This window comes from Cryptosporidium parvum, chromosome 6 (assembly GCF_000165345.1).
Source record: "Cryptosporidium parvum Iowa II chromosome 6, whole genome shotgun sequence".
Lineage (NCBI taxonomy): Eukaryota > Apicomplexa > Conoidasida > Eucoccidiorida > Cryptosporidiidae > Cryptosporidium > Cryptosporidium parvum.
The window spans coordinates 59,073-85,981 of NC_006985.1; the positions used below are offsets into that span (position 1 = coordinate 59,073).

Genomic DNA, 26,909 nt, shown 5'->3' on the forward strand with positions numbered 1-26,909 from the left:
AATTTAGCCAAAGCTTAGACTCTACTGGATGCTCCATCATCTACTTCCTCATCAACCATTTCGTCATCGTCATCCTCATCATCATCATCCTCTTCCCCTTCTTGCAAAATTGTATTAATTTGATAATCTTTAAGCTCAGAATTCTTCATTTCTGGTAAAAAGTCTTCAGGTTCGAGATTCTCGTCCAAATTCAAAATATCGTTTTCACTCTCAACATTTTGTGAATCTCTGGATGATTCGTTGACTTCTTTTACATTTTGGAATGTACGGTAGCCAAAGTCTGCATGCCTTGTTAAAGGTTTATTTCCTGATGATGGTTGAGGTAATGTAATAGTATCATTTACATTGTAATTAGGATGTACCTTAACGTAAGTAATTAAGATAGCCTCACTTTCCTCTTCTTGATCATTCTCTGATTGGTTCCTTTGGCTCATAATCTCCTCCTGGAATGATATATACAAAATCATATCTCTGTGAATCATTCTTTGGATTGCCCTGTGGTACTTTTCTTCCAATTCTCCAAGTTCTTCTTCACTTTCTGGGTGGTCATACTCCGAAATATGCCATGTTATTAAATCTGTTATCGAGATTTCTGAATCCTTGTTACTTTGGAGCTTATCTACAAATCTTCTAGCTATTTGGAAATATTCATTGTATCCTATCGTAACATTTGCCTTCTTTTTACTCTTAGATGAAGATTTTATATTCTTTGAAACCCGTGATTCTTGCGACATTTCAGTATCTTCTCCTTCATCAGAGTCTTGATCATTTTTATCTCCTACTTTCTTAAGTCTATGACTCTTTCCATCCTTGTCTATTCCTGCAAAATCTTTCACATTCTCTTCTTCTTCTTCTTCTTCTTCATCCCCATCTTCATCATACTCATCTAAATCACCCAAGTCTATATCATTATATCTAATCTTACTCAGAGAACTCTTAAAGATTTGACAAGCTTCTTCTACATGCTCTGGAGTAACTAAATAAGAGAATCTAAGCTTTGCAACGGCTTCAGAAAGTCGAATCAGACTTTCAAGTTGTCTTACAGTAATCCTCATTGCTTTAGCTCCAGAAGTAGCATCTCCCATTCTGAGAGCTTTGTAAGTTCTGACAAGTATAGTCTTTGCAGCTGGAGTAATGCAAGGCTTAAATGTTTTTGCATAGGCTATATACTGGTTTAGCTCATCCTTGGTGAGTTGAAGGTTATTAGAATCTGAAAAATTAAGATTATCAGCAAATTGCTTTTGATTAAATGAACAATCATTATCCGTATTAGAATTAGATGCTTCATCCTGGGTAACTTCTCTTCCTGATACTTCAGTTGCTTTTGAATGCAAGCCAACAATGAATGATGCAAGTACCTCATCATAAACATCTTCTGGATCATCAATCATTACAAAGAAAAGATCAAACCTGGATAAGATAGGGGCAGAAATCCTAACATTCTGTGAAAGAGTCTTAGATGGATTGTATCTACCACCCACTGGGCTACAAGCTGCCAAAACTGAAGCTCTAGCATTTAATGTAGCTAATACTCCTGCTTTAGTTATTGATATAGTCTGCTGTTCCATAGCTTCATGTATTGCTACAACATCTTTATCATCCATCTTATCAAACTCATCAATACAACAGATACCCTTATCAGCAAGCATTAAAGCTCCAGCTTCTATTACAAAGTCACCCTGATCAGGATCTCTATGAATAGATGCTGTTAAACCAGCAGCAGTTGAGCTTTTTCCTGATGTATATACAGTTCTGGTAGAAAATTCATTAACAAATCTTAAAATTTGACTCTTCGCAGTGGATGGATCTCCAACAATACAAACATTAATGTCTCCTCTCAACTTAATATTATCTTTAGTTCTCTTCTCTACTCCACCAACTAATAAAAGCAATATTCCTTTCTTTAACTGCGAGTAACCATATACATGTGGCGCAACATATTTAGCAAGCATATTAATTCCATTTGGATGTTGAGAAATTTCCAAAAACTTTCTAAATGAAGTTTCTTGTACATTTAAATCTTTCAAATGATCAATCATACCACCTGTATTTGCTTCCAATTCTTGATTTACTTCAATTTCACTATTATTTAATTCATTATTATTTACGATACCTTGGACACCTTGATTATGTTGATGATTAATTTGTTCAATAATACGTCCATCATCAGCTGATGCAATAGCATTAACAACTTCAATATGACATGCAAGGAAACAGAGACGATAAGCTAAATCTCTTACTCCTAAAGATTTAAGTCCACTAATTCCAGAATTATAATATTCATTCTGACTTCTACTTCTGTCTTTATAGACACTTGATGGTATTTCACCAGGCTTCATTAGAGAAGGAACGTCAGGGGCAACAATTAACATTCCAGTAAAGATTACTTTATCTCCTGGTTTACATTTATCAACAAAATCACCTCTTAATATCACATTCATAGACCTTGGCATTGATCCTGGTGGAATTTCAGTTGCATGTTCTTGAATTCTAAGTTTTTGCCAATCCCCAAAATCACAATTTTCGAGTCTAAGTTGCCAAGCTGTTCTATTTCCACATCCTTTAGTAGGACATACTGAAGGTAAAGAATATACAAATTGTTGTACTACATTATCTACAATACATCCACATATTTCACATTCAAAACATGCTTTAATTAGTTCAGGTCGTACATCAGAAGTTCTTGTAATGGTTCCTCTTAAACTACAAAGTTTTCCAAGTTTTTCACATCTTAAAGTTCTTAAACTTTCTATCCATCTTAATCCATAGAAAGAAGCAGTATAGCCTCCTAATCCTGGATCTAATCTTCCATCCCCTCTTTCATCACCTATAGTAAAACTTTTGCAGAAACTGGTTACTAAGTTATCTATTGCTTGTTTATATTCACCATATTGTTCAGTTAAAGCAAGTAACATGGTTTGTCCGCTAATTAGTCCATTATTATTTCTCTCTTCTTCTATATTTGAATTATCTCCTGAATTATTATTATCAATCGAAAAATTTAGCATATCATTTACATCAATATAAACAGTTTTTGTTAATCTGGATGATAATAATTGTTCAACTTGTCTCACATACTTAGGTATACCTTCTTCATTCTTAAATGTTCTTAGAAAGTGTAGAAATGATCGCTCCAAAGCAGGAGGAAATGAATTAAATGTTACATTATTAGACATCTTTTTCTATTTCCTTTCAGTTGAGGAGAAATAGCAGTAATAACAGAAAAAAAACAAGATTTCTTTTTGATCTTTCAATATTTTTCTCACTAAGCTTTGTTTTCACGTTTCTTCTAGTTTGATTTCCCACCTTTCTATTATTCAAATCTTTTTCTTTATGCTTTGATTCTCGAATTTATTTACAATATTTTTCGCAAGCTATTCTCACAATTATACCTATATGCACTAATACTTGCCTTTGCAAATATTTATCTCAGCATTAATTTAAATTTAATTTATTTTACCGATACCTTTTTCCCCACATTTGGCGCCATATTAGTAATTTAAGATTCTATTTAATGAGGTAGATATATAATTTTGATTTTAATTAAAAATAGGTGTGAACTCATTTTTCTTTTTTTTTTTGAATAAATTTGATTTTTTTTTTCTGGGATGAATTTTGAGTTTTACAATTCTTTTTTAGTTGATTTTGTTTAGAACTGAATAAATTCTTATTTTTATAAATTTGATAATATAATATTAAACCGGGATATTGATATGATTTAACAAAATAATTTCAATTAAAATAAAAATTATTAGTAGAAAATTTTTAATTTTTTTTTGATGATTAAATCAATGAAAGAGTTAAAATTTATAGATATTGGATCAAATTTGACAGATTTGATGTTTCAAGGTATTTATAATGACAAGAAACAACATGATTCAGATTTAGAAATGTAAGTATAAGAGTATTTTCAATAAATAGCTTCTTTTTTAATTAAAAAACAACTTATTCATTTGAAAATTTCTGATATTGGATGAATTACATTATTAATTTTCTTTTTTTTTTCTTTCCTTTCCTTTCTTTTCCTTTCTCATAGTGTAATTAAAAGAGCAATTAAAGGAGGTTTGGATAAAATTTTAATAACTGCAGGAAGTTATCAAGAAACTGTAGAAGCATTGAAAATTTGTGAGGAATTGGATCCAAAATGCGAATTATTATTTACTACAGTTGGTGTACATCCAACAAGAACAAAAGTAAGTTGAAATGTATGAATTTCAATAATAAATAATTAAAACTTTAACAGGAATTTCTATGTAATGATTGTAATAAAAAGACTGATGAAGAATTGGATATAAATTGTAAGGACTGTAAAGTACATTCTGATGATTATTTAAAAAGAATGAAGGATTTGATAAGAATGAATTCATGTAGAATTAAAGCAATAGGTGAATTTGGATTGGATTCTGATAGATTACATTTTTCAAGTATGAAAATTCAAGAAAAATACTTTGAAAAACAATTTGAATTGCTTGAGGAATTTTGTTTACCAATGTTTCTTCATATTAGAGGTGACCAAGATTGTTATTCAAAATTTGTTAGAATAATTAACGAAAAAAAAAGTCTTTGGATTAAAAGAGGTGGAGTAGCACATTCATTTAATGGTAATTTGGAACAACTTAAGATGATTTTAGAGATGGATCTTGAAATTGGAGTGAATGGTTGTTCTTTAAAAACTCAAGATAACTTAAATATAGTAGAAAATATACCATTGGATAAATTACACATTGAAACAGGTAATGTTTTTTTATTATTAATTTTAATAACAAAAACAATTAATTTTCTTGATATTTTTATTAATGTTATTATATATATTATTTTTTATTTAAATTAATTTGACTTATAATAGATTCACCTTGGTGCGATATTAAACCAACACATTCCAGTTATCATTTGATTGAAACACATTTTCCTCAAGTAAATAAACCCTCAAAATGGGAAGAAGATAAACTTATTAAAGGAAGAAATGAACCAATAAAAATTATTCAAGTTGCAGAAATTTTATTTAAGATTTACTCCAATAATTCAAAATTTTCATTCAATCAATTTATTGATGAAATATACAAAAACACTTTTAAAATGTACTTTAAAGCAATATAGAGATTTGATTTAATTTAATAATTTTTAAAATTCATATATATTCTTTTTTTAATTCTTCATATTTTATTTATTTTTTTCATAAAATTTTATTCTTTGAATAATTTCTCTTTTTTTTCTTTAAATCTTTATGAATTATTTTTACTTTAATTTCATTTTTACATTATTATAATCTTATTTGTATTTCAACAAATAATTAAAATTAAAATTCATCAATGCAAAAATTATTTATATTTTATCCACATGAAATAATTTTTTATATACCGGTCAAAAATTTACACGTAAAATTGTATTTTTCAATACCGGTTATTCGTAATACGAATTATTTTGGGTAAACAAAGAGGAAAAAAAAAGGAAAAAAGAAAAAAAATAATAAACATTAATTTTATAATTTAGGATAATTTTCAAGCAATATTAGTTTTTGGTGAAGTTTTGAAAAAAAAACAGATAAATTGAATTTGTTTGTTATTTTATTTGTGGGGAAATTTTTTGTTAATTATTATTATTATTGGTTTTGGTAATTATATTTGTGTGAAAGTAAACTCTTATGGTTTCGATAAAAATTATTGATTAATAATATAAATAAAGACAAAGAAAAAAAAAGAAAATTTGGCTTATTTTTAAACTATTTGGTTAATATGGAGAATGCAAAAAATGAAATTTTAATTAAAGAATCTGATTGTAAAATAAAAATAATTGATATTCCAGTTGATTTTCAACAAGGCGGAATAAGACCAATTTTAGGATGTATTTCATATACAATACTAATTTTAACATGGGGAATTTCAATATTAATACCTGTTGGACTAGTATATTGGTTTTTTCTTGGTAATTGGAATATGATAATACTTTTATTAACCATAATTTTAGTACCAATAATTTTTAATTGGCATGATAATGTTCCTGGTGTTATTAAGTATTTAAGTAATTTATTAACAAAAGATGTTCATCATTGGACTGGTAAGTTAATTAATTTTTATTCTCTATTTTTAATAATTATTTTTATTTTAATTTTAGGCCCTGGTAAAATAATTATTGAAGATCCAGATTTTGATGTTAATTCAAAACAATTATTATGCTTACATCCACATGGTATATTGGGAATAGGATCTATGTATATTATTATAAGTGGAATTTTTTCAAAGTTACATTTAATTGTTACAGAATCACTAGTATGGTTGCAACCGATTATTAGTGTAATATTAAATTCAACAGTAAAATTAAGAGGAGCCTCACATTTTTCATTTAAGCAAACTATGAAAAGAGAAGAGGGACCATTAGTCATGTTTCCTGGAGGGTTTCATGAAACTATACTTTTAAATTGGGGTAAAGATGCCGTATTTATTGAAAGAAGATTTGGTTTTATTAAATATTGTTTAAAGTACAATTATTTAATACGTCCAGTTTATGTTTTTGGTGAATGTTTATCTTTTCACCAATTCCAACATTTTAAGAGATTTAGATGGATTCTTAATGATTTCAGTTTACCAAGTGTTATATTTTGTGGCGAAACTTGGTGGAATCCTTTATTACCTCTCAGAAATGTACCTTATTTAATAGTTATTGGAAAACCAATCAATTCTGATATTATTAATAATTCTTACAATTCTAAATTAAACAATAACAATAATCCTTCTAGAGAAATGGTTAAAAAATACCATTCACTTTATATTCAAAATCTCAAAAGAATTTATACCCAATATTCACCATTCTACCAATCTTTTTTTAATGATCATCCTTTACTTGAAAGATATATTCAAAACAAGTCAAAAGAACTTACTATTGAGTAGTTTACCAACTTAACTCCTTTTTTTTTTTTTTTTTTTCTCCCTTTCCAAATTGAATACATTCATTACAGAAAATGAAAATAAGTTCATAAAAATAACAAAATATTTATTAAAGAAAAAAAAAAATAACAATAAAAAACAATAAGAAAAATATTATTACTATTATGAATAATAATAATACCAATAATTCTATCATATATATCTCTAAGAAATCCGATTTCTACAGATAATAATCATCTTTTCTTCTTTTTTTTTTTTCTCCCTTCTCTCTTCATTCAATAAATATCACCAAAATCTATATTCAATAAACGAGAATGTCTTCCATAGCCATACTCATCTTCAATTCCTTTCTTCTTTATTGCATTCATTGATATACTGGTAGTCTTTCTGTTCTCATTATTATTATTATTATTATTATTACTTGTAATATTACCACAAGATCTTATTATATCTTCATCATTTGGTATCTTTCTTTGAAGAGAAACTATGTGATCACCTAAAGATAAAGCAATACCTTGTGTCCTACTTCTTATGCGAACTGTTCCTGTTATCATCATTTTTGGCTCCTTTTCTACTCCTTCTCTTTGATTATTACTAACCAATTGTTTTTCTAAACTTATATTAACTAGAGCATCCTCTCCAAAAATACTTCTTGCATACAAATTTGTAGCAAAGAAACTTGACTTCTTATCCATCATTATTAAATGATTTGAATTATCACTCTCATTATTATTATCATTATTATTATTACTAGTATTAGTATTACTACTCTTATAAGTACCGATATTTATACCGGTACCATTACCACCAATCATCATCATCATCATACTTTCAATACTACTATAACCTACCAATGATAATTTAGTTTCTTTGATCAAATATTTTAAAAATTGTATAAAAGAGTCACAACTTGTATGTATTGGAATTTTATTTTCCCATTCAAATTCTGACCATAATTGTCTAAATAATGGACAAGGAATATTTGAATTAGTAATGAAATCAATCAAATCTATACTAATTTCATTCAATACCACAATATCATTCAAACCTAATAATTGAGATGATGATGATGATACTGCTCCGGATCCTATTCCTCCTCCTAATCCATCATTTTGAGAATTTTTGGTTTGAAATGTAACAAAACCAAACAATATTCCAGTCTCAATAGATTTTACTTGTGCAACAGAATAAACATGAATAGTATTTCCAGGATCTAAATGATTAATATTTTGTGGTTTTTCTATTACTCTTAAATTTCCATAAGGATATAATTCAATTTGTACGTTTTGAACTGCTTTATAACTTTGATTAGTTACTATCAATTCTAATAATACATCTTGATGTTGTACTTGAAGTATTGCTTCTATGTAAATTGGATCACTTAAACCTGTTATTGAATATATTCTTTTAGATGTATTAGATTGATCAATACTTCCTTTTTTTCCATTATTCGAATTTTTTATATTTAAAGGATCCATTACCATACTATCATCAAAACATTCAAATTCATCATCATCATCATTAATCTGTGTTATATCCACATTATTTGAAAATACTTTTTCTCTAAATTGTCTAAAATTAACAACATTATATGGAAATCTTCTTGAGGAATTCTTATTTAAACGTTTATTCTCTTTAAATAACTCTCTCAACTTCATTCCACCATTAATTCCTCCTCCAAGTTCAATTTCATTCCCTTCAATTCCTTGAAACTTTGGAAATAATTTCCTTCTTAACATGATTGTTCTTTTACTTAATCTAATCAATTCCAAATCTTTAAGATCTTTTTCATTTCCTAATTCTTCTTCATTCTTTTTCAATTGATCCAAATCATTGTAAATTGATTTAAGTAAAATATAACAATGACTTAATCTATGAGTTGYATCWTYCYSMAYMCCWCCASYWKTKTGRTCATTTAAACAATRYSKTAAMMAGCAKRCWRTAMTRTSAAWAMSCTTRTTAAAMGTASRTAMRSCTAAATYCAARATATTTTCTTCRTKCTTATTTTTTCCTTGTTCATCTTTAATTCCAATATTATTAGAAAAACATAATAATTTTATTAATGAAACTCCAATACTTGCAATTAAAAGTAAATCTTCATCTCTAATAATAATATTTCTCAAGTTATTAGTAGTAGTAACTCCAATATTATAACAATTTCCACCTTCAATACCTGTTGAAGAAGAATTCAATTGGGAATTACTAGTTCCTAATAAATTTGTAGAATTCATATTATTATTAGCACCATAATATCCATCAACATTACATTCCAAATCCTGAGTTGCATATGTTCCATCKTCCARKRKWWCMKYTWKWGTCKACTRKRTTTGTCATGMATAAGTATTTCCTACTCCTACCCCTCCTCTTTTAGCAATCTTATCATTATCAATAAAACTATCATTATTAGAATTATTATTATTATCATTATAATCATAATCATCATCATCATTGTAATTATCATTTCCCATTAAACTTTGACTAGCTCTTCTATTTGGATGATTTCTTATTTTAATAGGTAAAGGTTCCAAAGAATTGTAAATTACATTAATAATATCAATAATCTTTCTTTTATCATTTCCATATTCACATTCACTTAAAATCCATAAACAAGTTCTTAATGGTCTACTGAATTGTATTAATGATAAATGAATTATTAATTGATCAACAATTTCATATTGATATTCTGAATAATTAACAACCATTTCTCTAAGAAATTGAATAATTTCATTAACAATAATAGGATTTGAATTGGATAAAAATGTCATCATTGAATTAATCATAGGCTTAAAAGTAATTTTATGGTATTTTCTTGTAATCTCATGTAATGCTTTAATTAATATTAACTGATAATTTTGAAATTGTTGAAAATCAGATAATTTCCCTCCTCCATAATTCATTGTTCTTAATCCACCAAAAGCTTCTGCTCCTCCCATTCCAAAACTATTATCATCATTATTATTATAGTAATTAAAGTCAATATCTGCAGTAAAATGATAAGTTTGATTAAATTCATGATTACCAAATCCAGCAATATTATGATGATGATGATGAACAGAGTTATTATTACTACTTCCATTATCATTAACATTATTATTATTATTATTATTATTACTATTGTTATTACTATTAAACTTATAATTTTGAAGTGAAATATCTTGTAAATGTTTTAATAGAAATTGAAATATATCCAAACAATTATTTTTAGTTAATAATGATGACAACACAATTTGAATAACTTTAATCTGTAAAGAATAACAATTTGAACATAATAATACTCTTAATATATCTTTGACAAAGAATTTCTGTAGAATATATAAAGCTGAAGTAATTCCAGTGATTTTAGAAATTTTATTTAATACAATATAACGAACATTATTATCAGAATGAGTTAATAATAAGTTAATATATGCTTGCAAAGCAATCTTTATAGAACTATTTGGTGTAGAATTTCCAATCTTAATTAATGTATTAGCTCCTTCAAAAGATACTGCAGAAGATCCTGATTGGGTAATATTAATAATAAGCTGAACAAGATTATTTCTATAATTTGGATGATCCTTATAATTCTTTCCTAATAATTCCAATAATACCATTTGAATAACATCTCCCATATAAGTAACATTTTCTTGAATGGATAATATATATCTTAATGATCTTTCAACATCACAATATGTTAAAACAAGAAAAGCATTTCTTTTTGTTGATATATCTCCTTCTATTAATAATAATTTTTCAACTTCATCAACAGCATTAGGAATAATATCAACTCCAAATGTTTTGATAATAGAATATATACACATGACAGCATTTCTTCTTACATAAGAATGTCTATGTTGGAGATTCTCTAAAATAGATTCGATTAATGGTTGAATCAATTTAATGAATCTTAAATTACATAATAGACGTAAAGTTGAACCTCTAATATATTCATTAGGATGTTGTAAATCATTTCTTAATGCATTACAAACAAGAATCATTTCTTCTTTAAGTGATCCGTCACTATTACATTTTTCTACAATTTCCCAATAAAGTTGTAAGTACTTTTTTACTTTATGATTCGTACTTTGTACTACATATCTTATAACAGTCATTAATAATCGATTATAAGATTCACCATGAGTCATCCATATAATTAATTCTCTTAAAGCTTTACATTTTTCATTATCACTTGGATCTTCCAATCTTTTTTGTAATTCTGAACTTGATGGTGCATTTGAACCAACAATTGCTGGTACTAATAATGTACAATTTTTTTCATACTCGAACATTATTATATAATATAAATAATATATTATTTCTTGTCCTGATCAACTTCCAATTTAACTTATTAATTTGAATTTACTTTAGGAATAATTTGATCTAGGCAAGGCATATATATAAATATATATATATATATATATATATATATATATATTATTATTATTATATATTTGATATATTATTCTTTCTTTTATATATTAATAATAAATTTTAATCTTCAAAAAAGAAAGAAAATTCTCATATATAAATATTTATATTTAAAGAGGATGAAGATTTAAATTAAATTGATTCCAATTTAATTCAATAGTTTTTCTTTAATTAAAGAAAAAAAAAAAACTTCACACCCCTCTTTATTAGAATAAATTTGATTACTTTTTTCCTTTCTTAAAATAATAATTTATATATATTTATTTATTCTTGCATTTTAACTTGAATAATTAATTCTTTATTCTAAATATAATTATTGCTCTTTAGTAATTTTCTTTCTTATATTTATTATTAAATATTATACACGTAATAAATAAATGATTAAAATCAGGCGGGCCAAGCTGGCGCCTGTGAGGACTGTGGGGGAATATAAATCAACTCCATTTTTCTTGATTTTTTTTAAAATTCAAATGATTTGATTTAGTTTCAGATATTAATGATTCTATGACATTTTCTTCTTGTACGATTAATGTTTTTTCTTTTTTTTTATGTTGATTTCTGATTTTCAATTCTTGTTCTTTATTTTTGATACCATTTTCATGTTTTTTTCCTTCATCAGCTTTAATATCTTGATTATAATAATCTTTTCTTGAATCAAATTCCAACTCTTCATCATCTCTTTCTTCTTTTTTTTCTTCTTCATCATCGTCATCATCGTCATCATCATCGTCATCATCATCATCATCTTCGTCATCTTCAGCTTCATAATCCTCATCATCATCAGAATCATACAATGAATCATCATCTAATGGATTACTGATAGTATTTAGAGAAGTATTCTTATCAAAAAAAGAGTCATTTGAGATTTGAGAATTAATATTTACTAATTGAGACTCATCTTTTTCTTTAGAATATGAATTTACTGGAATTATTAAATTATGATTATTTTTATCATCATTTTCTTCTTCTTCATCCTCTTCTTCATCTTCCTCTTCTTCTTCCTCTTCATCTTCTTCTTCATCGCCTTCTTCATCATAATTACCATTAAAACTACTATACAAGTTATTTATTAAATCATCTGAAAATGTTAAAGGAAGTGAATAATCAAAAATAATATGAATATTCTCTGGAAATGATTTATTTAAAATAAAAAATTCATTGATTGGATTTCCTGTCAAATTGATCTCCAATTCAAATAAATTATCATTAACTAATTCCAATATAAAATTTCTCAATATTATTCAAGAAATTGCTCTTAATAAATTATTAGAAAAATCAAAATAAATTTTATAATTGGACAAATTTAATCCATTTTTATTATTCAATATAATATTATTAAGAAAATTCTTTCATAATTAATAATGCATTTTCATCATTTAAATGGTTACTATGAAATGATAATATTCTTAAATTCATCAAATTTGTTCCCATTTTCTCCAAATTCATATATTTTATTATATTATTTAAATAAACCTGATTTCTAATTTTCTTTTTAGTATCATCAAATAATAATAATTGACTTATATTTAATTCACTCAATTTTATTTCCATTTTATTTAATATCAAATCAAATATATTCCTTAATTCTATTTGATCTATTACAATATTTACCAAGTTAAAACTTAATAATTTTTCTTTTATTAAATTCATATTATTCATTATTTTAGATAATAATGAAAACATAAAACTTTTATTTTCTTCCATATTCTGATTATTATTATTCAAAATTTTTCTTCTTTTATTATCAATTCTTAAAGTTTGAGATTTTGATATATTATTATAATAAAATCTACAATCTTTAAAATATAATTCTAAACCATATTTTCCATTTAAAGTAATATTATTAAATAACCAATCTAACCAATAATTTATTTCATAATTATTTAATATTATATTACTATTAATGAATTTTATTTTATTAATATTCTTAAAAATTATTCTTGAAAGATTCTCATTTATATCATTTAATAATAATTCATCCAATTCAATATTTTCATTAATATCTAATATTATCAATTCTTGTATATTATCACAATATTCAGTAATTGTATATTTATCATAATTTAATCTTAAAAATTGTATTATTTTAAATAAACCAACAATATTTGTTTTTAATTTAGTCATATATTTTGAATCTTTTTTGATTATTTTCCAAATCTCATCATCATTAATATCTTTTAAATCCATTTCCTCACATATTAATTTCCTTTTAATTCGTATTCTTTCATTTATTGGTAAATTCTCCAATATTATTTCTTTTATTAAATATTCTTCTTTATTATTTACCATTTAAAGAAAATAATAATTTCTATTAAAATTAATAAGCATTAATGAAAATAATAATAATATTAATAATATTTCTTTCTTTCTTACTTTAACAATAATTTCTTAATAATTATTTCTGCATATTATTTGAATTTTAATATTTGAATAAATAATTTATTTATTGATTAAAATAATAATATAACAATTATTATTACTTAGAAATAATAATTTCTTATTCTTAAACTCTTCAAAATTCAAAATATTTTTTTTTTCCCAACAATTATTATATTTTGTGTTCTTTCATATATAGTTTCATGTATACCTTAAATAATATATTTTTTTAATAATAAAAATTCCACGTCATTATTCCCTTTATATTTATTTTATTTTTATTACTTTTTTTTTTATTAAATATTTTCAATATATTTTAATTACTATAATAAATTTCTTCTAATATAAATATTTTCCGCCTCATTAATATTTTCTAATCCAAATTTATAATGATAATTATCAATATTTTGTTCTTTTTTAATAATTTTTGTTGAATTGTTATTAACTTTTGTTCTTGTATTATTAATATTTTCTGTAATATTCTGAACTAAACCCATTCCATTAAATATAATTTGTTCATTATAATAGTTATTATTATCATACTCAAAATTAGGATTTCCATAATAATTATTATAATCATCAACATAATATCCAGCTTGATTATTCTGATTATAATATGATTGTTGTATATTTGTATTGATTTTATAAGAATCACTTTCTGGTATTACTACTGATCCTAAACTAAATGGAACATATGGTGGTAAATTAATACCTACTTTTCTTAATGATAATATTTGATAACCATTTGAAGGTGAATATATATCAATCCTATTTGAACCAAATCTTAATGCACCAAAGAAACCAAGTTGAACAAATCTTGCAGAAGTTGACATTGAATGTTTTTCATCTTTATATGTTTTATCCATAAATAATGTTGTACATAATCTTATTGGAGATATTAATGATGCATCATCAAACCAATAAGCTCTTAACCATTTATATATTGTTGACTTTACTGGCCAATTAATTGGTTTTGTTATATACATAATATGTACTTTAACTCCATCAGGTCTTAACCAATCACCACTTAAATCATGTTTATCAAATAACCCTAGATATTTTAAGAAATTAATTGAAAAAAGAAAAGTAAAATAAAATAAAATAAAAAAATGAATAATAAACTTACATGATTGATTAGCCTTTGATAAAGTTGTATCAGCCCATCTTGTTCTTAATGTTATTGTTCTTCCATGTTGATCAACAAAACCTTCAGCATTTTCTAATAAAACAGCAGTATTATCATTTGCATCCAAAAATAATCTTGAAAATAATCCATTAGCAGCTTGAGTTATACCATTAACAGTAAATATTGAACCTGTAATATATTTGGTAGCTAATACTGCATCAGTTCTATCAAACCTAAATAAAAACTCTTCATTAGTTAATGGACTTAAAATTGGTTGTACTCTTGATGATTCTTCTCCTGTATATAATTGCCAATTTCCAGATAAATCCCATGTACAACCTCTATATGGATTTCCTGATAATGAAATCCCTGTTGCAACATCTACTGCACAATGACATGTTGGCTGTTTTCCAATAATAAAACAATTTGCTCCAGGACCACATTTTGCATTTTGACCTTCTTGTTCATTACATGCTAAGATTTAATATATAAAATAAAATCATTAAATTTTTAAGAAAAATTAAAGATTTATTGACTTACTTTGATATATTTCTGTTACATACTGTGAATTTATTCTGCTTAATCCTGAAAATAATAAATTTATTAATATAAGATAAATATAAAATTGTGTTTTTGATTTTATTAAAATATCAAACATTTCATTATGAAGAAATTTGTCCATTTCTTCATATTATATATATGCAATATAAATATAATATATTTAATTATTTATTTAAATAGTAGTTTATTTTGATGAAATTTAACTTTTTTCGAAATATAAAATTTATTATATAAATTTGACCATTTTACTATTTTACGATACCTTATTCTTGAATTTTTATTATTATTTTGAATTTCTTCATTTTTTTTTAATTCTGATTTATTTCTAATTAATTTTTTTGTTTAAACTATTATTATGTTTTTAATTAAATTCAAAATAATAATAAAAAAAATTCAAGATCTTTTCTTTACTCCAATTATATTAATTAATTTTTATTCATTATTTAATTTTTTTCTTAAAAATCAATGCAATAAGCCATAAACATGCAATGCATTTTTTTTTGTTTAATTTTTACCCTCCCCCCAATTTAACATACCTAATATATTATTCTCTTATATAATAATTTGACCAAAGTTTTGGCGGGCTGACCATTAATTTTTTTTTTATTAATATTTTTTTTAATGATTTAAAGTTATCCTCACTGAAAAAGACCAAATTTGTGTTTGATTAAAATAATTAAATATAGATTCTTCAATAATGGGAATTAAGAAATGATATATTATTATTTCTTGCTCACTTGAATTCTTAATGCATTAAGAATTTAAATTTTGAATAAAAGCAAAAATAATATAAATTTTAAAGAGAATAAAAAAAGTGAGTGAGATGATAAATGAATGAAATTATGTTAGAAGAAATGACTGAGCAAAATATTGATAATTCTGGAGAATTATCAGTTTCAGAAATTTCTGGTGTGGAATATATTTTTTTCACAAAAAATGATGAAGCCAATATAAAATTTAGATTAGACAAAATGAGTATGGATGATAAGTTATTGGAGGAATATTTGAATGATAAGAAGAAAATATTTATGAATGAGAAGATTCTGAATATATACCAAGGTGGGAGAGTTCTTGTAGGTATAATATTAAAGAAAGAATATAAATTATGTGATATAATTTTTGACTTGTCAAATTCTGAAAAACAATCGGTATTGAGTAATTTTATATGGGAAGGACAGTACCAAGTATTAGTAACCAAAGAAAATAATTACCTTGAAATTTTTAATGATGGAAAGGAAGGGAATAATTTAATGAATTTAGATGATGGATCATATATAAATTTGATAGGTATTTATAATTTAAAGAGTATAGAATGTAACTTGTATATTTTTCAATGTTCAATTATTATTAAACCACAGTATTGGAATGATTTATTAAATTTTGATATTTTGATAAAGTATCATCAAAATGACATGTTTGAAAATTCAATATTAAATGATGAAATTAATGAGAGTTGTAATGAGATTGGTAAAAATGAATTAAATTATGGTAGTCCTTTTGGTGATTTATTAGTATTGAATGAATTTTCAGATTCAAAAATATATTCTTATTCACTTTCTAAGCCAATATTTATTAAAGTTCCAATAATAATTTCAAATTATTTTCTTCAAGAAAGTTCTCAGATTTTATTTATTGAGATTTTAAATATTGGTGAAATTTCAGATTCAATATTGATTTATGATATATTTAGTCATAATTTGAAACTAAATGGTAATAGCCCACTTGAACTTCCTTTTACATTAGGTAATAATCAGTCATTAGGATGTTCATTAATTAGAGTAGGTGGGAAAAAATTCTTAAATCAATAAAATATTGTGAAAAGATGAAATGATTCATTTACACCCATATATTCCATTTTTATCAAATGGAAATCAAAACAATTTAATTCAAAATTAATTCTTACTCAATTTGCTCTTCAAATCAATTTTGATCAGAGAGTTGATATTATAAATTCAAGAGAAGAGAACCAAATCAATTCAATTAATGTTAATAAACATGAAAACAGTAATGATCATGATAATATCAATTCTTCATCTTTCTCATCATCATCTTCTGCAGTTTCTTCTTATTTATTTAGTCCAAGTTCACCACAAGCTTCTGTTCAATCAATTTGCTCTCCATTCACTCAAGAAGTCTGTTACTCTTCAAAATCTAATCTTGAAGAAAATTCAAGTAATTGTAATAACAACTTGGAAGTTTATAGCAATAATGATAGTATAATACAAAAAAATGAGAATGATTTGGAAATAGAATCAAACTATAACTTTAAAGCAACATGTACTTTTGATCGAATTTCAAAATACCCAGGTGAAACTGTTTATTTACTTATTGAAATATTTCCTATTGAAAGAGATAAATCATTAAATTTACTTGTAACTGTTGAGTATGATCAATATTCACCCATTGTTCCTTTGTACGTTTCAATGCCAATAAATTATTTCCCAGAACCTAACTCTTCATCATATTCACAAAATATTTATGAAAATCCAACTTTATTGTATCCACTTAAAATTTGTAATCCTGGTATTTATAAATGTCCAAATATAACTATTTACGATTTTTCCACAAAATCTAATTATACGATTAAAAAATTACCTTTATTGGTTTGCGAATCTCAACCAAACTGTAATAGTTCACTTTAAAAAAAAGACTAATTAATCACTTCAAACTTTAAAATAGTATAATGAAATTAAATGTTTTAAAAATTATATAACTTTTAATTCTGTATATATTTTCAAATTTAATTTAATAAAAAAAAAATCTCAACATTTTGATCTCTTTATTTTGATTCACTGCCATTTTTATCGTTTTCCCAATTTTTATTTTCATGCAAAAAAAACAATAAATATTTATTATTTTTTTTTTTGCATGCCAAAAAGAAATTTCAATTTATTCATGTGGACAATATTACATAATACCGGTGCATGCAAAAAAAAAAAAAAAATGCAAAAATGCAAATGAGTGATATGAAAAGGAAAATAATTAAATAATAAAAAAAAATAACAATAATTTAAAAGTCCCCTTTTTTAATATTAAAAGAGGAAAGAAATAAAATATCATTTTTTAGATTGATATAGATAATTTTCTAGGAAAGATATTTCAAGTAGAAAACAAAGATGAAACTCAAGTATATTTCCAGTGGAATTCTAATAATAATCAGTTTATTTGGAAATTCTTATCAAGTACAATTAAATTCAAAAGCTAAATCGGAATTTCCTTTAGCACTTGCAACCGGAATTCTTGGTAGTGTTGCTGAATCCATTAAAAATGGACCAATTGGAGGAGCACTCATGATTCCTGTAAGTTTGGTTCAAAAATATTAAAAAAACAAGTTAAATTAATATTTATTTTTTAAAAAAATTATAGAAGGATAGAGTACAAGGACCTTATGATGATTTATCAGAAGATCTAAATACCGCAACCACTGATATTAGATTGGAATATGAATCAGCAAAAAGAAGGATTTCCAAGTTTAGAGATGAGTTAATGGGGCCTGTTGATGAAGTACTACAAACTAAATTGGCTAGTAAGACTCAGGTATGTTATAATATTGTTTATAATTTCAATTTAATAATAAACAATTTTAGTTAATGAGCAGATTAGAATACGTCGGGAAACTACTTAGAGCAGCTTATGATCAAGCTCATCCAGGTAAGTTATTGATAAAAATTAAAATTTTAACAAATATTAATATACCAATTTTTACAGATAAGGCTGGATTACCAATTGTATTAGTACAGAAGACATCAGCTGATGAAATGTTGTATCCACCAGAAGGATCAGATTTATCAGAATGTGCTGCTTCTGTCATTGAAGAAGCCGATGAAGAAATTGAGTTATTGGTAAGTTTTAAATTAACAAAATTTATATATTAATAATTAATAATCACTTTTTAACCAATTTCTATATTTTTTTTTCTCAAAATGATTAACAGAGTCCACCAGATGTTACCAATCAAAATGAAATTCTTGATCAAATGGATGATCAAGAAAGATATGAATATAGTTCAAATATGGCAGAATTCTTCAATCAAAAAGCTAATGCACTTAAAGAAGAACTTTCTAGTTCATTAAATACTTGGGTTAACAATCAACTCATTCCAAGAAATGCATAATTATGATTAATTACCTTAATATTACTAATTAATTTCATTATTAATGAATTATGAATTTGAAGAAAAAGGGTAATGAGAAACTTTTATGAACAAGACAATAAATTATTTATAAACAAGTCGTCCATCAAATATAATCACAAAAAAAAGAAAACAACTCTTCATATTCCCTATCTTTGTTATTCTTTCATTTTTTTTGATAATTTTCATTTATATTATAAATTCATATTGCTAGTAATATTATTATTCACTATTAATATTTATATTTCTTCTATTTTTGCCTTATCAAAAATAATAATAATAATAATAATAATAATAATAATAATAATAATAATAATAATAATAATAATAATAACAAAATAATCTAATAAAACTATTTTCACATTAATAAACTAAAGATCAAAAAAATAAAGAAATTAAACAAAATCGTCATTAATATTTTCTCACTTGAAAAAAAAAAGTGCACATTTTAGCGCCAATTAGAATTTTAATTATTTGATGAATTTGTGTGATGTGCTGTTAATTAGTTTAAACGAATTTATTTAATTAAATTGAAATGGCGCGCAAACTTTATTGAGTATTTCCATGTAATGCTATAAAATAGTTTTAGGCGGGAGACTTGCTAATTACTGTTAAAGTCAGGAAAAATGAAGGCAAAAAAAAAATAATAATAAAATTTACAAGGGGAAAAAGCTGTTAATTACAATATTTATGTAGTTAATAAATAAAAGGTTTAGTGATCAAATTGATAAAAAAGGAAATCGAGGAGGAAAGTTGTAAAATATAGAACTTTTTATACTGAAAATATTAACATACAAGTTAAATAATAATTAAAACAAAAGAAAAAAATTGCTTCTTTTGATAATTGAATTATTCATTCGATTGGTCTGGTAATGGAATAAATTTAAAAGAGTGAATGGGAATAAAGATTATTTTATTACATTGAGATTGATAGTTTTTTAAACTATTTCAAATTTTTTAAATTTGAAGAATTGAAATAATTATATTAAAAAATAATATAAATATTGATTCAATTCATCATCTTATAAATCATTTAATAAAATAATTTGAATTATATTTGGAAAATAAAATGTGGTATTTTGGAATATTCACAGCTTTATTATCATCCATTTTGGGTGGATTAGGCGATAATTTGATTAGATTGAGTTTTACTTTAGAAGAAGAGTTAAACCATAAAGAAAGAAGACCAGTTATTTTAAGACCAATTTGGATATTAGGTGTACTTTTTTCGTGTATATTAAATGCAATATTAATAATAATTAGTTTAAATTTTGCATCAGCAATGATAGTAACTCCATTTTCTGGCTTACATATATTTTGGAGTATTATATTTAGTAAGTATATTTTAAATGAAGAAATAAAATCAAGGCATTATAAAGGTACAGGTTTGGTAATTTTTGGATTATTATTTATTATATTATTTGGTATCAAAGATGTACCAGTTTATAATGTACATGAACTCGGTATATTATATTCACAACCAAAATTTGTTTTATATTGCTTTGTAAATATTTCATTTATATTAATTTGTACATATTTATCATTTTTTGGACTGGATGGGACTGAAGAAAATAAATACAAGAATGAAATAAACATAAATAATACATTATCAAATAATAAAATTGAAAATAATAATATTGAGCAAAATGATAATAATATTAATAGAAAATCAATTAAAGATATTATTATTTTAAATAAAAATACTTTACATTTAAAAATTTCGAATTTGAGAGATTATTTAAGTAAAAGTAAATATATCGAATACGAAAAGAATGTTTCTGTAATGGATAACTCAGATTTAAATTATAATTCTAATGAAAATGTAATTAGAACAATGGATATAAAAAATGATAATATTATAGGTGATGGATATATGAATAGTAATTCTGATATTAAATATGGATTTGGAAGAGAGAATAGTATATATGAAAGTAATAATGTGGGATTTTATAATAAAATATTGAATTATATTAATAAGATAGAAAAAAGAATTGATATAATTAATTCATTATTTATTGAATTAACAAAAGGATTCCCAAGAGTTGAGATATCAATACCAATTAAAAGATTTTGTATTTGTTCAGTATCAGGTCTTATAGGAGGATATACAAATGTTCTTGTACAGAATTTGATACAAATAATATTAATAGATGGAGTATATACTCTAATTCATAAATTAACATATCAACTTTTAATTATGATACTTATTACAGGCTCAATACAATGGGCATTTTGGAATACTGCATTATCAAAATATCAAGCAATTTTTGTTGTACCTATAGTTAATTCAGTATTAATTGCATCCAGTGGGTTTTGTAATTTAATGCTTTATTATGACAATCAATACGTATCAAATTCACTTTTGGGGATATTTTTTAAGATGAATTTTCTACTTGGACAATCTCTTATTTTAGTTGGGATTTATATTATAAGCAGAGCAAATAGAACCATAGTAAATGAAAATAATAACTTGGATAATAATGATATTAATAGTAATTCAGTTAATGAAGAGAATATTTTTGATTTTAGTGAAAATTCTCAAACATCGGATCCAATAAATAATAAACTTTATTTATATTTAGAATCAAAATTTTCTAATTTTGCTGATATTACCAGTTTTTTTAAAGCTAAAAAAGAGAAAATAAGTTCTTCTTTGGAAAGCCTTCTTGGACTATCTAGAAACCAAAATTTATCCAATAATCATTCAACTTCTTCGTTACCTAACACTAAATATTTGAAAAATAATAATCAATTCTATATTAATAATACTATTATTCTTCCTCAAGAAGAATATGTTGATGGTCAATCTACATGCATTCATGTGGATAATTGTCAGGCGGCAACTGCCAATACCGGTATTCAAGTAGAAAAATCTCAAATTAATGTGGAAAAAAATTATTTATCATCCAATAATAATATTAACCATTTAAATGACCAAGAAGAAATGGATATTGTAAGTCAGCAAATTATTATGCCAATAAATACAGAGTATTCTTTGAATACTTTAGGACAACAAGAAAATATTACTGATACTGACTATAACAAAAAATATGGAATTGAGTTAGAATCATATGTTTTGGATGAGTATGATATTGATGATTTTGAGATTCCTTTTTCAAATCAAGATTATACAGGAAGAGAAGCAATGATTTTACAGAATATGGGAGGAAATTATCAATATGAAGATTATGTCAATGAACAAATAATTAATACTAGTTCAATGCTTAGTTTTGGGGATGATATATTGGAAGAAAATATTACACAGAATTATTATGAAAGCGACTTAATGGCAACTAAAGAAACTGAATATAATGAGGATTTTACTACTAATAATCATAGTCATGCAGTCAATTCAGGTTTCAGTCATAATATTCAAAGCAATGAAACTGAAGTTAATATAACAACTAGTGATTTAAAGTTTGATTGTAATCCAAGTCTTTCAACATGTTCAACTAATTCTACTGTACTAAATTCCTTTATTACCAATATTTTATAATTTACAAAAATCAAGAGTTTTTAAAGAATAAATTAAATAATAGCTTTAATTTACTATTCTTGGATATATATTACAGTAGGATCAGTCTTGTCAATATAAGCAATATTACTACTATTTCTTCTATCGTATTCATCTATAATTAAAGTATTATTAATAAATAAATAAATATATATATATATATATATATATATATATTATTTGAATAATTTAATACTTACCTCCAAGATCTTCTTCAGTTATTGAATCTTTTGTGGCTTTTAGATAAATCTTATAAAATGATCTGACAAAAGTTGCACATCCTCCTTTATGGAATGAGATCCACCATTTTGAATTGCCTGATAAAGGATATGTTGAATTATTACATGGTTTAACAAACCCTTCCAAGTAACTTGCTAATAATACTGGTTGTTTAAATTCCAAATTATAAACATTTTTAAGTGGAATACATAAAGATACAAAATTACTTAATGCATTTGTTGAAAGTTTACTCCTAATTAATATAACTCTTTTATTAGTAACAAAAACATCTCCATGTCCTTTAAACCTTTCATTTACATCGTCTAGTCCAAATTTTACTGATTTTCTTGACATCAACATGTATTCGTCTCTCAATAATGATGGTATTAACTCGCCTAAATTTAAATTAAGATTTATATAATTTTTTATATGTTTATCTATTTGAAATAAAATTACCTGTTTCTCTAAGATTGAAAAGTTCTGGATTAATCGACATTATTCCCCTTTTTACTACTAACAACAGATTTTTTTTTTAAAATCCCAATACACAATTCCTTTTTTTTTTTCTCCCTTAACTTTATTCTAAGTAGTTATTAATTATATCACTCAAATCTGAATATCTTTTTTAAGTTAAATCAATATTCCTAATTTACCGTATATCTGCTCAAATGTAAACAACTTATTTAAAAGTTTCTTTTTATACTTAATAAATTTGATTAATCCACAGATTAATAAAGAAAAGAAAATCAAGGCTTTTTTTAATTATTAATATATTCTTTGAAAATAGAAACGAAAAAAAATGTTAATATTGGTAGTAATATTAGTGCTAGTAATAGAAATAGCAGTGTAATGAACAGTGGTAATAGTAATTACAGTATTATTTTATTACTATTAGTAGTGCAGTTTTCCTGGTATAAATATTAATAATAAAAGTAATATTTATCAAGAAGAAGGAAAAAAAACTCGGATTTACAGTTTTATTTGGTTTTAGTTGTTTAACTATTCTCACCAAATAATTAATGTAAAATTTGTATTTTAATTTTATTGATTGAAAAAAAAAAATACAATTAATTCAAGTTTCTAAACCCTCAGTAATTAAAGAACCAAAATCTTTTCAAACTGACTACTCTCCATTCATTTATTAGATCTTTTCTTCTTTTTTTTTTTAATAAATATAAATAAAATAATAAATTTAATTATTTTATTTTCTCCATTCTGCACACAAAGATAACACGTAATTATTACTAATATAATTTTTTCATTCACTTTCCCGCCTAAATTTTTACTATTTTTTTTTAAGAAAATTTATGAGATATATATTGTGGGACAAAAGTAATAATATATAAATACAATAAATATATTTTTGAAATTAGTATCGAATAAAAAAAGAAAGGAAATAAAGAAGAATTATATTTTGATTATAATGAATACAAATTTTTGTGCAGGAAATTGTAATTCAAATATAATTTCAATTATTGTTCCCGGAAGAAATCCTGAAACTGTTATTAATGAAGGAAATGGAATAGTTTCAACTATTGTTCAAAATCCACAAACTGTATCAAATGTAGTTGTTGCTGCTAACGGTGAAGTATTTACTGGAGATTCTGGTGGTAAGTATTTTTTGTTTTATTTTTTTGTAATAAAAAATTATATATATAAAATATATTTATTTATTTATAGCTGGAGTATATTTCAGTTTCTTTCCATATCAATCTTGGGAATTTCTTGGTGTACTTACAAATTTAAGAAGAAGTGATATGTTTACTACTGGTAAGTTCATTTTCTTTTTTTTTTTTTTTTTTTTTTTTTTTATTTTAAATATTAATAATAATTTTTGATATTCATAATATTGTTCACAATCATATTAATTAATATAGGATGGCCATTTTTAGAAGGTATTTCATCTATACCGAGTGTTAAAATTATAGTATTAATTGAGCCTGCAAATATATTATTACAGAAATTAGAGACTAAACCACCAATTGATTATAATAAAGAAATTGCCAGAAAAATTGCATTAAATTTATTCAGATTTATTGAAAGTTATAATAGTAATAATAATAATAATAATAATAATCCTTCGAATCAAATTCCACTAAATCTTCCACAATATATTCTTGATAGATGGATTTCAAGATTTGATGAAAAATATAAATTAGATCCATACTTTTATATGAAAACTAATTAATTTATAATTATTTATTTAATTCTTGTTAATATTAATATTACCAATAATTAAACTTTAATTTTCGTAATTTTTTTTTTTTTTAATCATATTGGTCTTATAAATTTAACAAATAAAGGAAAATCATTTATAATAAATTTATCTTTTTGTTCTTTCAATTGTGTACCATGAAAAATTAAAKGAWYCTWTTGATATGATATGCATCGCAAATCATCATCTATTTGATCGTTTGTATTAATATTATTACTTTGAATAAATCTAGTAATATTATATTCAGTACATGTAATAAATTCTGTACCTTTAATATCCCAAGATATACAATTTGTTGGATAATTTGTTTGATTAATTATTGAATAAATTAATATTAATTTACCTCTTTTTTTCTCATATAAATCCCATCTCCATATACCTATCCAAGGTATACCATTTATATCTTTAAATACTTGATTTATATCATCTTGCTCAGTTTTATTATCGTTATCATCATTATCATTATTATTATTATTATTGGTATTGGTATTAATATTATTGGTATTATTTGTATTATTATTAATTATATTATTATTATTATTATTATTATTATTTATATGGTTTKGGGTATTATTTAGAGTATTATTTTGAATATTATCGCCATTTATACCTATTATTATTACTCATTATATATTATTATTATTATTATTTAATTATTATTATTATCACTATAATTACCATTTTTGTTGAGCATTATTATTATTACTAAAATAAATAAAAGAATCATGGCTTGTAGCAAGTATTYCATAATTTCTTGAGTAATTTGGACACCATTTAACAATCTAATACATAATTTCTTAATAATCCTGTTAATACATCATCCTCATTTTTATTATTATTTCGAGTATTAATATCTTTTGTATCATATAAACAATCCCATGTAGAAAATAATTCATTAGATTTTTTATCAATATTATCATCATTATTTATTTGATTATTATTAATAACATTATTACTATATTTGATCATCCATAATAGAATTTAATTTAATAAAAATACTTATCATACCATTATTTGAACCAATAGCAATCAAATTCATATTATATATATCATTTTCAATAATTGTTAAATTATTAATAAATGAAAATGATGTCATTTGATAACTATTGATTGATATATTACATGTAAATTGTTCTATGATTGACCAATTATGAAATAATGGTGAATCTTGACAAGAATATATTCTAAAATGACCATCTTTTGTAAATACTATCAATGATATATTGATTGTTGATGTATTGATTGTTAATTTATTATTATTTTCATAATTTAATATAAAACTTGAATTAATTATTGTATTTCTTGAATCTCTTAATCTTGCTGTCATATTACAAATTCCACCCAATTTATTAATATTATTATCAATATTATCGATATTATTTTGAGTATTATTATCATTATTATTTAATAATGATTGTGAGGATGTATTTTCAATTGGTAATTTTAATATATCTCTATAATTTTTATTTAATAACCAT

At 23.9% G+C, this 26,909-nt stretch overlaps 13 protein-coding genes across 13 annotated transcripts; 5 read left to right on the forward strand and 8 right to left on the reverse strand.

Annotated features, from left to right (window-relative positions):
* Positions 1-14: 14 nt before the first annotated feature.
* On the reverse strand, positions 15-3,182 carry cgd6_240 (DNA replication licensing factor MCM6-like AAA ATpase; the record flags this gene model as incomplete). Its single annotated transcript, XM_625363.1, has 1 exon — positions 15-3,182. A coding segment is annotated over one exon (3,168 nt), but the record flags the coding sequence as incomplete, so codon positions are not given.
* A 597-nt stretch (positions 3,183-3,779) lies between these two features.
* On the forward strand, positions 3,780-5,097 carry cgd6_250 (hypothetical protein; the record flags this gene model as incomplete). The annotated part of the gene is made up of 4 exons (XM_001388258.1): positions 3,780-3,892; positions 4,037-4,193; positions 4,304-4,733; positions 4,847-5,097. 4 exons carry the CDS (start codon positions 3,780-3,782, stop codon positions 5,095-5,097), a joined length of 951 nt encoding a protein of 316 aa, XP_001388295.1.
* Positions 5,098-5,732: 635 nt separating this feature from the next.
* cgd6_260 (hypothetical protein with 4 transmembrane domains) lies at positions 5,733-6,884 on the forward strand (the record flags this gene model as incomplete). Its single annotated transcript, XM_625364.1, has 1 exon — positions 5,733-6,884. The coding sequence occupies one exon, from the start codon at positions 5,733-5,735 to the stop codon at positions 6,882-6,884; it is 1,152 nt and encodes a 383-aa protein (XP_625364.1).
* A 272-nt stretch (positions 6,885-7,156) lies between these two features.
* On the reverse strand, positions 7,157-11,149 carry cgd6_270 (hypothetical protein; the record flags this gene model as incomplete). Its single annotated transcript, XM_001388259.1, has 1 exon — positions 7,157-11,149. One exon carries the CDS (start codon positions 11,147-11,149, stop codon positions 7,157-7,159), a length of 3,993 nt encoding a protein of 1,330 aa, XP_001388296.1.
* Positions 11,150-11,722: 573 nt separating this feature from the next.
* cgd6_280 (hypothetical protein) lies at positions 11,723-12,529 on the reverse strand (the record flags this gene model as incomplete). The annotated part of the gene is made up of 1 exon (XM_001388260.1): positions 11,723-12,529. A coding segment is annotated over one exon (807 nt), but the record flags the coding sequence as incomplete, so codon positions are not given.
* A 94-nt stretch (positions 12,530-12,623) lies between these two features.
* On the reverse strand, positions 12,624-13,577 carry cgd6_290 (hypothetical protein; the record flags this gene model as incomplete). The annotated part of the gene is made up of 1 exon (XM_625365.1): positions 12,624-13,577. One exon carries the CDS (start codon positions 13,575-13,577, stop codon positions 12,624-12,626), a length of 954 nt encoding a protein of 317 aa, XP_625365.1.
* A 410-nt stretch (positions 13,578-13,987) lies between these two features.
* cgd6_300 (hypothetical protein) lies at positions 13,988-14,650 on the reverse strand (the record flags this gene model as incomplete). The annotated part of the gene is made up of 1 exon (XM_625366.1): positions 13,988-14,650. One exon carries the CDS (start codon positions 14,648-14,650, stop codon positions 13,988-13,990), a length of 663 nt encoding a protein of 220 aa, XP_625366.1.
* A 1,531-nt stretch (positions 14,651-16,181) lies between these two features.
* cgd6_310 (hypothetical protein) lies at positions 16,182-17,159 on the forward strand (the record flags this gene model as incomplete). Its single annotated transcript, XM_625367.1, has 1 exon — positions 16,182-17,159. One exon carries the CDS (start codon positions 16,182-16,184, stop codon positions 17,157-17,159), a length of 978 nt encoding a protein of 325 aa, XP_625367.1.
* Positions 17,160-20,552: 3,393 nt separating this feature from the next.
* Positions 20,553-22,979, forward strand: cgd6_320 (conserved hypothetical protein; the record flags this gene model as incomplete). The annotated part of the gene is made up of 1 exon (XM_625368.1): positions 20,553-22,979. The coding sequence occupies one exon, from the start codon at positions 20,553-20,555 to the stop codon at positions 22,977-22,979; it is 2,427 nt and encodes an 808-aa protein (XP_625368.1).
* Positions 22,980-23,186: 207 nt separating this feature from the next.
* cgd6_330 (hypothetical protein) lies at positions 23,187-23,711 on the reverse strand (the record flags this gene model as incomplete). Its single annotated transcript, XM_625369.1, has 1 exon — positions 23,187-23,711. A coding segment is annotated over one exon (525 nt), but the record flags the coding sequence as incomplete, so codon positions are not given.
* A 928-nt stretch (positions 23,712-24,639) lies between these two features.
* On the forward strand, positions 24,640-24,972 carry cgd6_340 (hypothetical protein; the record flags this gene model as incomplete). The annotated part of the gene is made up of 1 exon (XM_625370.1): positions 24,640-24,972. One exon carries the CDS (start codon positions 24,640-24,642, stop codon positions 24,970-24,972), a length of 333 nt encoding a protein of 110 aa, XP_625370.1.
* Positions 24,973-25,487: 515 nt separating this feature from the next.
* Positions 25,488-26,054, reverse strand: cgd6_350 (hypothetical protein; the record flags this gene model as incomplete). Its single annotated transcript, XM_001388261.1, has 1 exon — positions 25,488-26,054. A coding segment is annotated over one exon (567 nt), but the record flags the coding sequence as incomplete, so codon positions are not given.
* A 332-nt stretch (positions 26,055-26,386) lies between these two features.
* cgd6_360 (hypothetical protein) lies at positions 26,387-26,758 on the reverse strand (the record flags this gene model as incomplete). Its single annotated transcript, XM_625371.1, has 1 exon — positions 26,387-26,758. The coding sequence occupies one exon, from the start codon at positions 26,756-26,758 to the stop codon at positions 26,387-26,389; it is 372 nt and encodes a 123-aa protein (XP_625371.1).
* Positions 26,759-26,909: the final 151 nt, after the last annotated feature.